This window comes from Agelaius phoeniceus, chromosome 1 (assembly GCF_051311805.1).
Source record: "Agelaius phoeniceus isolate bAgePho1 chromosome 1, bAgePho1.hap1, whole genome shotgun sequence".
Classification (NCBI taxonomy): Eukaryota; Metazoa; Chordata; class Aves; order Passeriformes; family Icteridae; genus Agelaius; species Agelaius phoeniceus.
In genome coordinates, this window is record NC_135265.1 from 71,942,873 (window position 1) to 71,957,733 (window position 14,861).

General features: G+C 39.0%; 1 protein-coding gene across 4 annotated transcripts in view; it reads right to left on the bottom strand.

Annotated features, from left to right (window-relative positions):
• Positions 1-1,162: 1,162 nt before the first annotated feature.
• The window catches only part of ZCCHC2 (zinc finger CCHC-type containing 2), a 44,386-nt gene continuing 30,687 nt past the window's right edge, over positions 1,163-14,861 (bottom strand). For 2 of the 4 annotated variants that reach the window (XM_077181790.1, XM_054637151.2), the window contains 7 exons: positions 14,122-14,179; positions 11,303-11,438; positions 9,756-9,820; positions 8,816-8,910; positions 5,829-5,957; positions 3,619-5,127; positions 1,163-2,635 (listed from right to left, as the gene is read on the bottom strand). In XM_077181790.1, the coding sequence (XP_077037905.1) occupies positions 2,568-2,635; positions 3,619-5,127; positions 5,829-5,957; positions 8,816-8,910; positions 9,756-9,820; positions 11,303-11,438; positions 14,122-14,179 (2,060 nt within the window). In that variant the 3' untranslated portion in view covers positions 1,163-2,567. Of the gene's footprint in view, positions 2,636-3,618; positions 5,128-5,828; positions 5,958-8,815; positions 8,911-9,755; positions 9,821-11,302; positions 11,442-14,121; positions 14,180-14,861 lie in introns of all 4 variants that reach the window. The other 2 variants (XM_077181787.1, XM_054637143.2) reach the window with 1 other exon arrangement.

Below are 14,861 nucleotides of genomic sequence, written 5' to 3' on the forward strand. Positions count from 1 at the left end.
AGTGAGATCAGAGTCCTCAGTACTCTTCTCTTCCTAAGCACAACCCAAGCACATCCAGACACCGCATTCCTAGCGGACCCTTCCACTGCCCTGATCAGGCAAATTTTTCTAAGCTTCTTTCCTACTCCCGGCAACTCCTGGCGCCCTTCCATTTATTTTAGAAATAGGAGATCTCACTTTCTTTTCACTACAGATCTCACTTTTCACTGAAGGTCTCACTTTTTTTTTCACTACAGGACTAGGACACACATTATTTGCATGCAGTAAAACAAACATTCAAAAAAAAAGCACATTTAACCTGGATTTTAGCCCAAATCCAGGAGCCATCAGGTTAGGATAGGCTTACCTGATCTGAAAGGGATGAGGTCCAAGTCCTGGGCCTATCACACAAGGGCAACCTTGTTTCTAACCAGGAGATCTCCTATATCTTAAAGAAGTTTAAATCAAGATATAATATCTTGACTTCAGACACAAGACTGACCTCAGTTTAAGTCAAATACTCTTGGCTTTGTCTCAAAAGTGACAAATTCCACCCAAAATGGTAGCTTGCCAATACCTCCATCATCCCATCCCTACACCCAGCAGCAGTGATTCATCATTCTCAGTGATAAAGGACAGTACATGCACAAAGGTACTTTTTTTCTTTTTTTTTTTATTGCTGTTAATTCAAGGAAAAAGGTTGCATAAAATCCAATCTCTTCTAGAAATATAAGTGACCTTTCCAGTACATTTCAAATATCAAAGTATATGGTAAACATACAAATAAAGAGAAGGTAACATACCTCCTATTTACAGTACAGTATTTTAAATCATAAAATAAGTTCCATAAAGTACAACTGGCAGGTAATTCACAATACAAGTCCATTGGTGGTTTAACACCCTCACTTCAACTCAAACGCAGTTCAGTCATTTCAAGTGGTCCAAAAATACCCAGATCAAATAAAAATTTTAATCAAAATAATTTTCATTTACTACTTAAACTTTTTTTTTTTAAATTAAAGCTTTCATCTACCTCCCTCCCCTTCCCCCCCCCCCCCCCAAGAAAAAAGTTTCAAAATGTACACTGGTGCTATAAATATAAATGCTATCTATGAAGAAATGTAGTAATCAAGCTTTTTTTTTCCTTCAAGTTTTTTGTTTGTTTAGCAATTTATTAGACAGCTGAACCAAAGATTGATTTTTATTTCATCCCTCTACCGGACACTGGGTCTGATTTTAAGAAAAAAACATTTCTGCCATGAACTGTGAGGAATGCCAAACCTTATGGATATACAGTGGTAGTTGTTCATCGGTGTTGAATGCAGCAGTCAAAAAACACACTCGTCTTCCAGATAACCTCAGTGCACTTTAGGAAATCAAATATTACCTGGAAGCAATTTAGTACATATATTGGCTTTTAAAAATAAAATAAAAAATACAGCAGCATTAAACTTACTTACTCATGATACTGACATGTTTAATACCATCTTAACACTCATTTCAGTCTTTCACATTATACCGTAATTACGCATAGTGGTAAATTGTTATAAAATAGTGACTTTCCTATTTGGTAGACAGGTTCTAATACTAATACCTGACTATTTTGTAGAAAACCATAGCTTTTGTTCAGTTTGAAATAAAACATTTACATTCTAAGTACAATGCAACACTGTAATAGTTTAGGAAAAAAATATTCAATCAAGTAATGTTCATTCTGTGTTGACACGATGTAGAATAGCTTTAAAAAAGGAAAAAATGCTGTCAACTTTCATTACAAATGCAAACACACTGAGTACAACATTCATACCATTTTTCACCTTTGTTGCTGAACATACAGGCTAAAAAGCTACAAGGGAAGAAAAATCTGTCAATTTAAGCTCGTTCATTGTTCTAAATCTGTTCCAGTCCACACAGTTTCAGCCCCTTCCTGCTCTATGTATTTTCATTTGTTTGGGCCCCTTGAGAGCTGCGTATCTGTATTATTATCAGGTATAGTACACATACACTGTCATGTTTTCCTTTGGACTCTGCTAATAGGATGTTTGAACATCTCCTCTCAATTCATGAGCATTAAATTTAGAGTATGGGCAGGGTCTGTATGAACTGCTAAACACTCATGCAAGTCCAATGAATCCATGTGGACAACCAAGGAAAGTAAAGAAAACAGCAGCATAAGGAGAACAGGGAGGGAGGGAAGAAGATTGTGGTGGGGAACATGACCAAGTTTCTTCTTTCACCATGTGACTGCTCCACCAGTGATGTCAGAGGTCAGAGGAATATTTTTAAAACTGCAGTAAACATTGCACATGTCTCAAGTCTTCAGTGCAAAAGCATGGATCGAATGCTCTGTCTGATTGTTTGGCTGTGTGTGTGAATTACATGCATTACGCAAGCCTCTTGTAGAACCAGGAGGAGACCAGGGACTCAGCCTTCTTCTTTTGTACGGAACAGAGGTGCAAAAGCAATGAAAAATTCCAAAAGAATATAAAACCGGGAATGTCCCAAAACACAAGACCAACCTCCCCCTCCCACACACACCTTCCCCCAATTTCCCAAGCTTCACTTTAAGTAGGCAATGTTTACTTGTTTCAGTCTGCAGAATCCAAGGTATCATTGGAAGGGGGAGGGGGAGGTGCGTATCTCAGTCTGTAAGTGCCTAAAACAGGAAAGAGAACTACTAAGTCACTGCTCACAATTAAAATTGATTACAAAACCACTACAAGGTATCAAAATGGACATGCTCTTCAAAAGGCACTATCATCCTCCAGTCCTTTTAAAGTAGGTCCTCAGACCTAATCCTATTTTTTTTCATCCTCTTGCTAGAACTGTAAGTTTAAAAAAAAGATATAGAGCGTAGATATAGGACTTGAGCTCTACTGGAAAAATGAAAAGATGGTCCCCTCAAGGTTCATCTTTCCTGTTCCGGTCCAATCAAACTACTGAAGTCAGAATGGGAACAAGGGCAAGAATCAAAAATAGATTGTGCTCGATGCAAACCCTGCATTTTCCCCATTCTTCTGGACGGAGAGAGAAATGGGAGCTATTCCTTTATATTTAGCTCCAATCAGTTTCTGCCCTTTTGCTGCAACTTGTCTGAAAAGTTAAATGTATTGCATGATGGGGCATAGAAGGATGGCTGATTGTGCAAAGGTAAGTACTAGAAAATGCTAAATATCAAATGGCCAGTCTACTGGTTTTTCTTTCAATTCTTAGAAGTTTAAGGAATCCAAGGTCATATTATAAACAACAACTCATTTTTTTTGCCAATGAATTCTCTCAAAAAGCACTCCACTGAATGGGAATGGGAAAATTGAAACAACATGCAAGTCTCAACATAATGCCAAAACCAAAACAGTGAAAAAACAATGACAATTTAGGACTGGTATCATTTTACTTTCCAGCTCTGAACCCATTTTTAACTTCACACTGTGAGCCCCGTTCCCTCGCACTGTTCTACAAGATTTTCAGGCAGAGATAGGATACTTTGCAGTTTTAGAGCAGGTCACTAGTGCACAACCATTTACACGAAACATACACACGCACGCACACCTTTCTGCAAGACCAGAAACAGCACATTCAGAAAGGTAAAGAGAAACTACCAAACTCAAAAGCAAGTCCTCTGGGAGTTATCATGATTACCTTGTTGACTGGCCTCCATGGATGACTGCTTACAGTCCTGCGCATAGTGTCCACTTACACCACAATTGTAACATGAAACGTTCCCATTCTTCTTGGGTCCCGACCCATTCGTGTTGGCAACTACGTTAGGTGCTGGATATACAGGATAGAACCTCCCAAATCCTGCCATCTGCTGCATACCATAGTTGGCTTGGCTTCCCATCACTGGGTCATGCATAAGCCCGTTTGCATACGGAGACTGAGGCAGGAAGAACGGAAGTTGTGTTCCATTGCTTTGATGTGCTTGATTGAGGTAGCTGCCATTGCAAAGTGATGGCAGAGTGAAGAAAGATGGAACTCTGTAGACTTGTCCATGAAGTGGGTTATGATAAAAATAGCTATTAATCTGAAGGCTGCCATTGGTCCCACAGCTACACCTACGTCCACAAGAACCACAAGGGCCAGATCCCAACTGCTGCGGAGGTAACATTGTCCCGTTAGTGTTATTATTCCCAACAGCATTTATGTAGGATGTGCTGTCACTCTGTGCAGTGCTGTGTGTTAGAGCGGGGCTTGGGCTGGGGGCAGGGCCTGGCGTGTGTGTCGGGATTGCAGGAGGAACAGTGGACTGGACCTGACCAACACCGAGGCCAGCGGACTGAGGAGGTGAGGAAGTTGCTCCAGTGCTCAGCACATTTGTATTCTGGTTGGGCAACACGCTGGTAGCGTGAGGGCTGCCTGGCAAAGCGTACGAAGCTGGTGGAGGTGGCGGTGCTGCTGTGGAGAGACCAGCTGCTGGAAGAACTACCTTGAGATTGGTAGGCTGAGGGATTGCTCCTGGGTTTCCCTCAATGTGAGGCACCATTTGATTCAGTCCTACCACCTGGGATGCAGGTTTTGTGATGGGATCTGTAGTAGGAACTGGGGATCCTGGGAAACTACCTGGATTGTGGACTGGGATAAAGGCAGTATTTGGTGATCCAATACTTAAGTTTCCTGTCGGCTGCTGTGGTCCGTTAACTGTGCAACTTTCTGATGATCCCTGTGGAGAGGGGATTTTCAACCTATGTATTGCCAAATGCAAAGCAGGGCTACCAGGCTGGACAGAATGTGGAAGGAAAGAGGATGGGACTGGCAAAGGGGAAGCCATGAGCTCAAGGCGTTTCTCAGGTTCACCAGAGGTCACCGGGCCCATTCCCGCAGGAGGGGAATTCGCAGCCTCTCTCACCGGCGAGACAGCGACAGGCGTGGTAACCAGCATTCCCATGGTTTTACCATCTGCAGATATGGGTGGTGGGACAACTGCTTCAGGCTTTTGGGCAGCGCTGTGCATCACACAGTGTAAGGCAGGCATGAAGGAAATATGCTGAAACTTTGCATTCAAAGGATCTTCTGAAAGGCTCCCATTTTCATTATTCACTGAAGAGATCTGAGCAGATGATTTGTTTGTATTTGATGAACTGACAGCACTGTAGCCTGTAAACCTGGTTGTATTTTGATTCCCAGAGTCCTCAGAATTGCTGTCTGTATCTGTGGGGACAAAAGCATTTATCAGTCACAAGAATGAACCTCAAGCAACAGAGAATCGTGCCCTGGACCCATTTACCCATATAAAACCTATTGAGTTTGATGACATGAATGATAGTTATGTCTTCCCAAACTGTGACAACTTCGAGATTCTTTTCATTCATCCAAATTAAGCTAGGTCCATCTTCATGACTTGTCTTTATCTCCCTGCCCAACTAGCTACTGTGTCTTTGACTCGTGCACATCTGCAAATGTAAAGAGTAGGACACAGAGTGAATTAGGAATTTGGATCTGTCTAGAGAGATATTAACAGAGATTATTTAAATTTGGAAGGAGTAGCAAATTGTCAGTACAAAAAGATGGAGCTCCCGGACATGACGCCCATAATTTCATATAAACTCAGCCCCTTTCAGGCCAAAGTTTTCCACATTATTGTACTGTTTTCCACATTATTTCTCAAGATAGCTATATCACTGAGGCCAAAAAATTATCACATATGTTTAGTAACCTAGAATTCAGTCGTATTAAAACAGTGCTAGAAGGCCTCAAAACGCCCAGTCATGAAATCCACAAAGAAAAATGTATTCTGTGGCTAGTTCAGAAAACAAAGTACCTAATCAAACTGAAAAATGAACTAAAATAAATGCAATAAAGAGATTAGTCTAGGAATAAAGGCATTCATGCACACTCTCCATAAATACAACCTCTGTCTTTTTCTTCTTCACTATCAAAGCTTTCGCGCCCATCATGTCGTGGACTAGAAGGAGAGCTGTAACTTTCAGAAGATGTTTCTCCACACGTATCATGACCAGATCCAGCATCCAAATTCAGATCTACAAATAAAAGTTGTCAGATCTCAGTGTATGGAAGTGAGGTTATTTTGGTTTTCTCACATTTCACACTAGTTGAGATTTTTGCCTGTTACTACTTAATTGCATCTGTCCCCTGTATTCCTATCACTTCTGTTCCCAGCATTCAGGACTGGTCTCTTCCCTAAATTTGTGATGAGTGAATCCTTGGTGTTAAAGAAGGTGATATTGAAAATTGGTATTTATGCAAAGCAGTGAAAAGAATTATGATCCTGAATGATTCCTGTGATGTTTATGCTGGACTGTGGGACAACACTGATTTCCCCTGAACAGTAGCGATCCAGCATTTCCACTGGCAGAGCTACAGTGTCCTCAGTAGCACCACCACAGGCAGGAAGCTAACTCAGCAGGACACGGCAAAACAACGCACCACTTCACAACTCACTCTTCTAGAACAGGCTTTAACCAACAAATCCTGTTTAAAGAAAAAGAGGTGAACTGAAAAAGTGGTTAACTGTTTTCTAAATTCTGAATGGATCATGGGACACACTTGCTGGAAACCACCTTTCAGGGTGGGTAGCTACTATGGTTTGGCTTTCAAGTACAGCCTCAGAGGGGAAGAAAAATGACAAATGCACCCTCTCTCAGAATCTATGACAGACACAAGCTGGAAACCTCAGCCCACAAAACCTTGGTTAGCAAAACCTCAGGACAAAAATTAGACCACTAATTATTATACTAATTTATACATAAAATAATTTCCCCCCATTTTTTATTGCTACTGGAAGTTTAACAGGTTGGGATGGCTCACCAAAAAGTTGCCTTAATGCTTCAATTCTTGAAATAATTTCCTGTATTCAACCCATAATTGATTAAATTATTTTAAGAAGCACTTTGAACATCTAATATAAACTGGAACCTCAGTGTGAACCTGGGATCACTAAGAGCCAGAGTGTCAAGTACTAATCACAAAGTATCCAGTCTTAAAAGTTACCATTGTAACTAACTAATGCTTTAGACAAGCTCAAAATAGGGAGGAAAAAATGAAAGAAAACATGATGCAGTTAAGAATTACAGACTCAAAATAGGGCATTTCAAACCAAGCCTGGATATATAAACCTAGGCAGAGATTCAGATTGTTATTTTTCCCCATAGACTATTTCTCCAGTAAGTATCTCAAAAGACGGTTTGATGTTTATACGTGGGTTGAAAGCTCATATTTGAGCAGGATTTAATGACTTCCACCCTCTGTAGGTTACAGCTTCTTTTTGAACCGGCCGACCATTTCACAGGAGGCAGTTTCACATCTGTAGAGTGGTGGGTAGTGAGCAAACAGAACTCCTACGGAAAAGCATTCCCTACTAATTTTGCAGAATCAGAAAATCAGCTGGGTTGGAAAAGACTTCCGAGATCATCAAGTGTAACCTATGCCTAACACCACCTAAACCATGATACCAAATGCCACATATCCAGTCTTTTTCAAAACACATCCAGGGATGGTGACTCCACCAGTTCCCTGGGCAGCCCATTCCAATGCCCTGTCATTCTTTCTGTGATTAATTTTTTTCTGATGTCTAGCCTAAACTACCCTGGCACAGCTTAGGTCTGTGTCCTCTTGTCCTGTTGCTGTTTGCCTGGGAGAAGAGACCAACCCCCACCTGGCTACAGCCTCCTTTGAAGTGGCTGTAGAGAGTAATAAGGTCTCCCCTTACGCACCATTGCATCACCTCCTAAAGTCATTGTCAGTTCATAAAACTCAGTGCATTTTGCCTGCAACAAAACCAGTAATCAATCAGAAATGCATGCAGCAGAGAGCTCTGCTGTAGAGTATGTTTTCTACTTAACAGCCCTTAACTATAGCTTTCCAAAATGGTTCTAGTTTAGCTAAGTTTGTGAACAGTGAGTTCTTAAAAGTTTTACTCAAATGCTGTTTGTAGAAGGTAAAAACACCTGCCCATAAAACACAGCAATAATTCCAAACTGTATCTAGCTGAAACTCTCCAACATGAGAAGCAGTGAGAAGAAAGAATGAAAGCTTAATCAAGATTGTATCACAAATGGAAGCAACAGAAAGACAAGGCACTTTTAAGAGTCCTTTCAACACTTAGGCCAATTAGGTGGTGTAAAAAAAGGTAAACTCTTTGTCAACCTTCCGTCACAAGAACTACATGTAAGACAGGCAAGGTCACAACTGATAGCAGGAATTTAGAAAACATCAAGATGGCAAAGTCAATGGGTAGCACATTGACTACAGAAATTTGTAATAAAGCTTGAAGACTCAGTTTACTAAAGGAACACAAATATAAGTTTTTCTTACAACTGACTGATGTACACAAGTCTTGGCTTAGACACTCCATTTAGGATTACCCTAAACTGATGACCCCGCTAGGGCAGCATACATAATTCTGTGTGGTAGCTCAGTGGTCACCTGATATAAACACTACAGTTCATCAATGGTTCACATCACAGGTTTTAGACAGGTTTCTTGTGGGCCATTGCACAACAGATGAACAAACTAGTAGGTTACAAAGAGCACACTAATGGCAAGATGCTCCATGTCCACACACTCAGACTGCTGAATTTCATATGGAAGTAGCCCAACAGTAGCTGCTTCTGCAATTACTCCAGCCCATCAGCTGACTTATGCAGACTTGACAAGTATTTTGCCACCTATGCACGAAGAGACACACTCTAAGCAACCGGATACAGAAGACTGAGTCTAGTGCGTTCTGTACAGCAAGTCAGAGCACAAATTAGGCTGCCAGTATACCAACTTGCACCAGAACATTTTTCAGACTTGTGCTTTCCCCTTTACAGAAGGCCTTGAATAAATCAGCTGCAAGTTCTGTTTCTTACTAACAGCTTTGGAAAAAGCACCTTACCTTTTGCTGTCCCAGTACGGATGTGCTGCGATGCTGCAACTCGAACTCCATTGCTCCTGTTAGTCAACCTGCAGTCAGTTTTCTTTGCTTTCTCCCTGTGTAAATAATTTCATGGCTTTTTTGCAAATGCATGAGTACAAATAACCAACCATGAATGAACATGGAATGACACTGGAAACAAAGGCAGTGACTCCAGGCCAGAAATGCGTATTTAATAGATATAACAACAAATAATAAACAATTAAATGGAGGCTGCTGGTGCAATATACCAGGAATTAAGCTACAAGCAGCAACACTATGAATGAAGATCTATATAAGAAAAGATACCAAAAAGGAATAGGTGCAGCAAACAGTAAAGTCATTTTTGAAAGCTGATGTGTGTAATGCAGCCCTACACCAGTCTAGCATAATAGCATCTGGAAACTTGGAAGTAGGCAGAGTAGTAGGTAAGGGTGGAAGTGCTTTCATTTCTCACAGTGAAGAGCTGTGTAGCCTGCAGCAAGTTCTGAAGCCCTCTGATGTGCAAATTATGTTCATTAAGACATTTCAGCCAGTTACCACCCACTTCATAATGTTAAAGGTTGCTGTCAACCCTCATTTGATTTTCAGTATATTCTGGACAGCTTTACATCTTTTGAGTTTCAAATAAATATAAAGGGGAAAAGGCAATATGGTTAAGAATATACTTCCACTCCTTCATCTTTTTATTAAATGCCAAGCGCTATTTTGAGAAATTAATGCATCCACTTAAAATTCTATTTTTCAAGTTACTTCTTTACAGAATATATAAAATAAGGATTTTTATGTAGCCTTGCCTCACACCATGCCAGCTCTTGTGCCAGCACAGCAAATGAAAGCACCTAATTGACCGCAAACACTGTTAATCAGAGTGAATGCATTACACTTCATTTCTGGATTACCAGTTACATTAGAAACCTACTTTTCCAGCTGTGGCTTTCCTTTCTTCTTGCTTACTGTAGACAGACTTCGTTTTTCCACTGTGTGCTAGACAGAAAATAGAAAGACACCAGTCAAACAATTATGAAAGCCAAGACAACACCTCTTCTAGACTGACAGGTCCACAAGTCCAAGAGTAGTGGGCTCACGGGTGCTATAATCACTCAAAGAACCACTTGTTCACTGCATCTGAGCCTATGAAATAATGTATCATGTCTTGTGTTTACACGAGAATCAGCAAAACATCCAGCAAATTACTACTTGCAAGTATGCCAGAGATATCAATCAAATTATCGTTTGCATGCTGTTCTTCCTCCAGAGGATAAAAACAAATGTGTTTCATCACATACCTGCTAAAAAGGCCGATTGCCAAGCTTAAGGAGCTATAAAATTTGTTGATATAGATGGAATTATTTGATAGTTGGGGGAGGGAATTACATGTGACAAATTATTTCTACATAGTGACAAGCAGGTACCTAGCCTTAAACTGGAGGTTTAAGCTGCTAAACTGAACTCTAGAATACAGCATACAAACGCATAAGAAAAAACATAGGACCTACACAATTTTTAAAGTATGCTATCAATAACTGTTATTAACAACTCCTATTTGGCAAGAAAGTAAAATTTATGAAAATTCTGAAATAATCTCTGTCCAAATCACCGTATTTGGACTTCCTTTAAATAGCTTTTCCTTTGCTTTAGTAAATTAACCTTTTTCTTCCTTCAAATTTGCAGTATTTCAAGCTTTGATGCAGCCTACCATTTGTTTAGAAGCCAACCTCAATTCACTACCCTGCTTTATGAAAAAAGGAAACTAATTTTGTTGGCTTGCTGTTCCACACATAACAACCAATAGCCAAATTCCAAACATAAATGAGAGCAATATCAAACAATTCTAACATTCAGTGTTTTTCATATATAAGCAGTAAGCAAGATTCCTTCCCCCAAATTCAGTAGTAGATAATTTTATTTATAAATAATTATTCTGCTTACCTATAGTCATAATGAGATTGAGCATTGAAGAGACACAAATCCCAGAAAAAGTGTATATGCATCTATCTATTAACTTTCTTCAAAATTATTACTTAAATAATGCAGGTAAGACAGAAAGAATATGTTTAACCTATTGTACCTACTGTAGCATTAATACAGTTTAGCTACTAATACAGTTTCTAGTTTATTCCTTGCAATAACAGAAATTGCCCAGGCGTTCTGGAATCTTCTCTGATGACAATGCTACAGTAATAGCAAAGTGCCTGATCAGAAATTAACATTAGACTTTTCTGATTATTTACATTCTCCTGGGGAATTTTATTTACCAATTCATAAACAAAACATTCATCTTTCTGAGAGTGTGGTAAGGAATTATGAAGGGTTTTCTAATCAAGGTAAGTCAGTAGCAACTTCAACACTTATTTTGTACAATATTAGGAGCACTTGTCATCTTTTAAGGCTAAATCTCATCGTGTGTAGTGGACAATCTTCTCAAGTTTCTCGGAATATGGTTTTAAAGAATAAACAGCAACACACCTGGTCAAGTAGGTTAGTACAGTGCTCTGGGTGCTGCTGGACAATACAGCTTTTCCTCCTCCAGTCCATTACCCCATTCTGCTCCGAGTGCTGAATGTTAAGGCTATCCAGTGAAGAACATTTTGCACTGCTAGTGCTGCTGAAAAGAAAAAAAAAAGCCCCAAAAGTTATGCTGATGTGAACAAACTTGCAGGCTTGTCTTACCAACATACATATTTTGCATCATGTTGGAAATTTTGCTTTCAGAAAACCTTAGGAATTTTCAAGAGGTTTAAAAGATGTAAATTACAGCAGTTCTTGTGCTTTAAGGTTATGATCTGATCATAACTGGAGCTCTTTTTTCATTTGTCTACTATAATTTGATGTAAAATTCAGAACAACAGAATTTGTAGAAAACAATAACTGAGGGCAGAGTTTCCTTGGATATTTCTATAACACAAAAACTTTGCTATTTTCATACCAGACATGTGGCAATTTTCCAGACAGAAATGTAGTCTGAATTCATCTTCTTTCTTCCTTATCATTAATGACAAAGCTGGAATTACTTTTTAAACCCTGTTTCAGAATTCACGAGATATTTAAAGAATGGAGCACACAGTTACTACAGATCATACTGCAGCTGTGTTTGTTTCAATTTCGAAATGGTCATCTTGCTTTGCATTTTTACCTCCAGGAAAGCTAGTTTTGAGCAGTGCTGGGAGAGGGGAGTTACACTTGGCATTTACTTTGGACTTTATAGTGATTTCCACTGAAGCTCTGCTCTACAGCAGCCGGTCAGAAGAAATATTGAACTAGGTCTGAGACCACTGGTCAACTAAAGCTGCTGGAAAATAGTCAGGGTCCTGACAGAGTCAGTAAGGCACAAGGACCTACAACCTTTTCATATCTCATACAAAATTATGCCTTACTGCAGGTTGGATGCAAAAGAAAAAAAGAAAAAAAAGGAGTTAACACTTTTAAATTCTTATCTAAATACTTATGCTGATAATTGAAAGTGCCTTTGAATTCAGGGCTGCTGGCAAGCTGCTTCACAAAAGTTACTGCAATATGAAATGTTACTCAGTTCCATGATGGCAGAAATTCAGCTCACTGGAAAGCACAAGACATGCTCAAGTTCCAGTAGCTACCTACCAAATATCTCTGTGAGTAAGGGCTCAAACTACTTAAAAGATACACAACAGAATATTTAAAAAAATTTAAGAAAACGGCAAGAACCCAAGGTCCCAAAAGACAGACATAAACCCCCAATTGCAAAGACAGAAGTAAGGTCACTTTAGAAACTTCTGCCAAGTGGAGGTAAATTATTTCACTGCCAAATTTGCAGTAATTTCATGGGAACTGTAACGTTACTAAAGTTTTTGTTTTCTATGTGTGATCTCATTGCTACCAGTAAATTTTTCAACTTTTCAAGAGTAAGGCTGCAATACTGAATGAAAACAAGAGGTAAACAGATGCACAATGTACCAATGCTATTTGAGATGAACTGCTTGTGACTCTTAACAGCTTTATGCATATTTATAACAGAAAAGTTCCATTCAGTGCCATTTCTTTACAAACCCATAAATAAAAGGCATAGATTTTAAGGAGACAGACACATAAACCAAACAGGAAAGGACTAACAGACCTCTAGCAGTCAAGGAGTAAATATATTTCCCCCTCTTAGATAAACAGAAAATAATAGTTAGCTAAAGAAGCTTCTTTCTCAGAACTTTGTGGAAATGTCTGTCCCTCTCTTCCTACCTGAAAGACAGATCCTAAACTACAGTCAGCCTTAGTGTAATTCATTATACAATGACTAAAAAAAAAAGACAATTTCTTTATTAATAACCATAAGCTAGTAAATTTGGATCCTGATCTGATAGATTTGTAGTAGACTGTATATCCACCGTTATAATCACAGATTTTGTCAAATTTACACTTTCTTCTTGAGGAAATATAAGCTGAAAGTAGGACAGTTTAAAACCAAAACAGACAAAAAGCACTAAGTTGTCTTGTGGTGAGTTCACAAGAATTTTGTCTGGTAAAGATCTCTGGACCTTAACCAACACTGTTCTGCGCTATGTTTATATCCAATTATTGGAATTCCAGGTAAACTTTCACTACAAGATAAATACCTTTTACAGGCAAATCAACACTGAACAAAATTGTAAATCACAATAAAATCTGTATCCATTCCTTTCCCTTGATTTAGTTGAATTATGCACAACTATGTCCAAACATACCTGAAGTCTTTAATCAAAATACATTAACGAGTGAATTCACATTAGGTACTCCAGGAATCTGAAGGCATATATAAACTACTTTAATATGGTTAGGAACTGCTTCCACTTCCAATGGACACAAACCAGAGAGGTGTGCGTGCATCTGCCAGTAAGCAAGGGCAAGAATGGACTGCCTTCTCCTATAAGCTCCTCTTTGAGGTTTCCTAGCCTCCAAATCAATAGCACTGGAAATTTTCAGTACAAGCAGGGGGGTATGTACACATAGGAAAGATACACGCCATACAAATTATGGCATATCTTATAAACACAAATCAAAACATCAATTCAAATTGTGAAGATCCACAAAATTTGGGAAAGAAGAGCTATCCAAATGACCTAGACCTACAGATTTAGAAATAGGGTCTTCTGAACTATTTTTTTAATAGTTCAAAAGTTAATAACAACCTCCTAAATTATAAAAATAAGACCAGAACAGCCCACCACAAACAAACAAAAGCTCCACAAAGAAGCTTTAATCTAGAAGGACACATACTCTCAAAGCACCAACAAATGGAAGTTCAGACATGTAACATGGTCACATTACACCCTAGTACTTACTTGGCAACAGGACTTTTTCCATTATGTTTCTTGTGAACTGCTGTGTGCTGCATTACATCTGAAAAAAAACCAAAGCATAACTTCAACAGAAATTCCATTTAATCTTTTAAATCAATCTAGCAAATTCATCTTTCCATCACTACCCAGGCACATAGCAGAAGACATCTCCATTAAACAGGTCAGGCTTAATTTACAGTGCTGAAATTAGCAGGTGTTGCATAGAAGACAAATCAATTTGCATAGATTATATAAACAAGACTCTTTACCTTCCATTTCACGGAAGAATGAAACAGAAAGAGAGGAACTATGACAATGCCAATGTTTGCTCACCTCTATATTTAATTCTAAGCACTGAATGCATGACTGAGTATCACCCAGTATGAAAGATCAGAAAGAGAAGAAAGGAATGAGTCAGAAAAAAATACAACATTTTGTTATTTCTTCTGAATACTGAAATTAATCTCAAAACTATGTCACACATTCTGACTAGCAAACAAAGACAAGTCCTACACTAAAGTACTGCATTCGGAACCTGAAAATTCACTAGGCAAGTAAAGCTTTGCAAATTACACCTGGCAAAAAGAGATACAGCCTCAAGGCTCAGCTGGGTGGGGCTCCAAGTAATCCAGTATGGTGGAAGATTACCTGCCTGTGGCAGATGGTTTGGAACTTAAAGATTTCCAACCCAACCCAAAACATTTTAAGAGTCTACAAAGAAAAACTGCGAACTTCAGAGATAT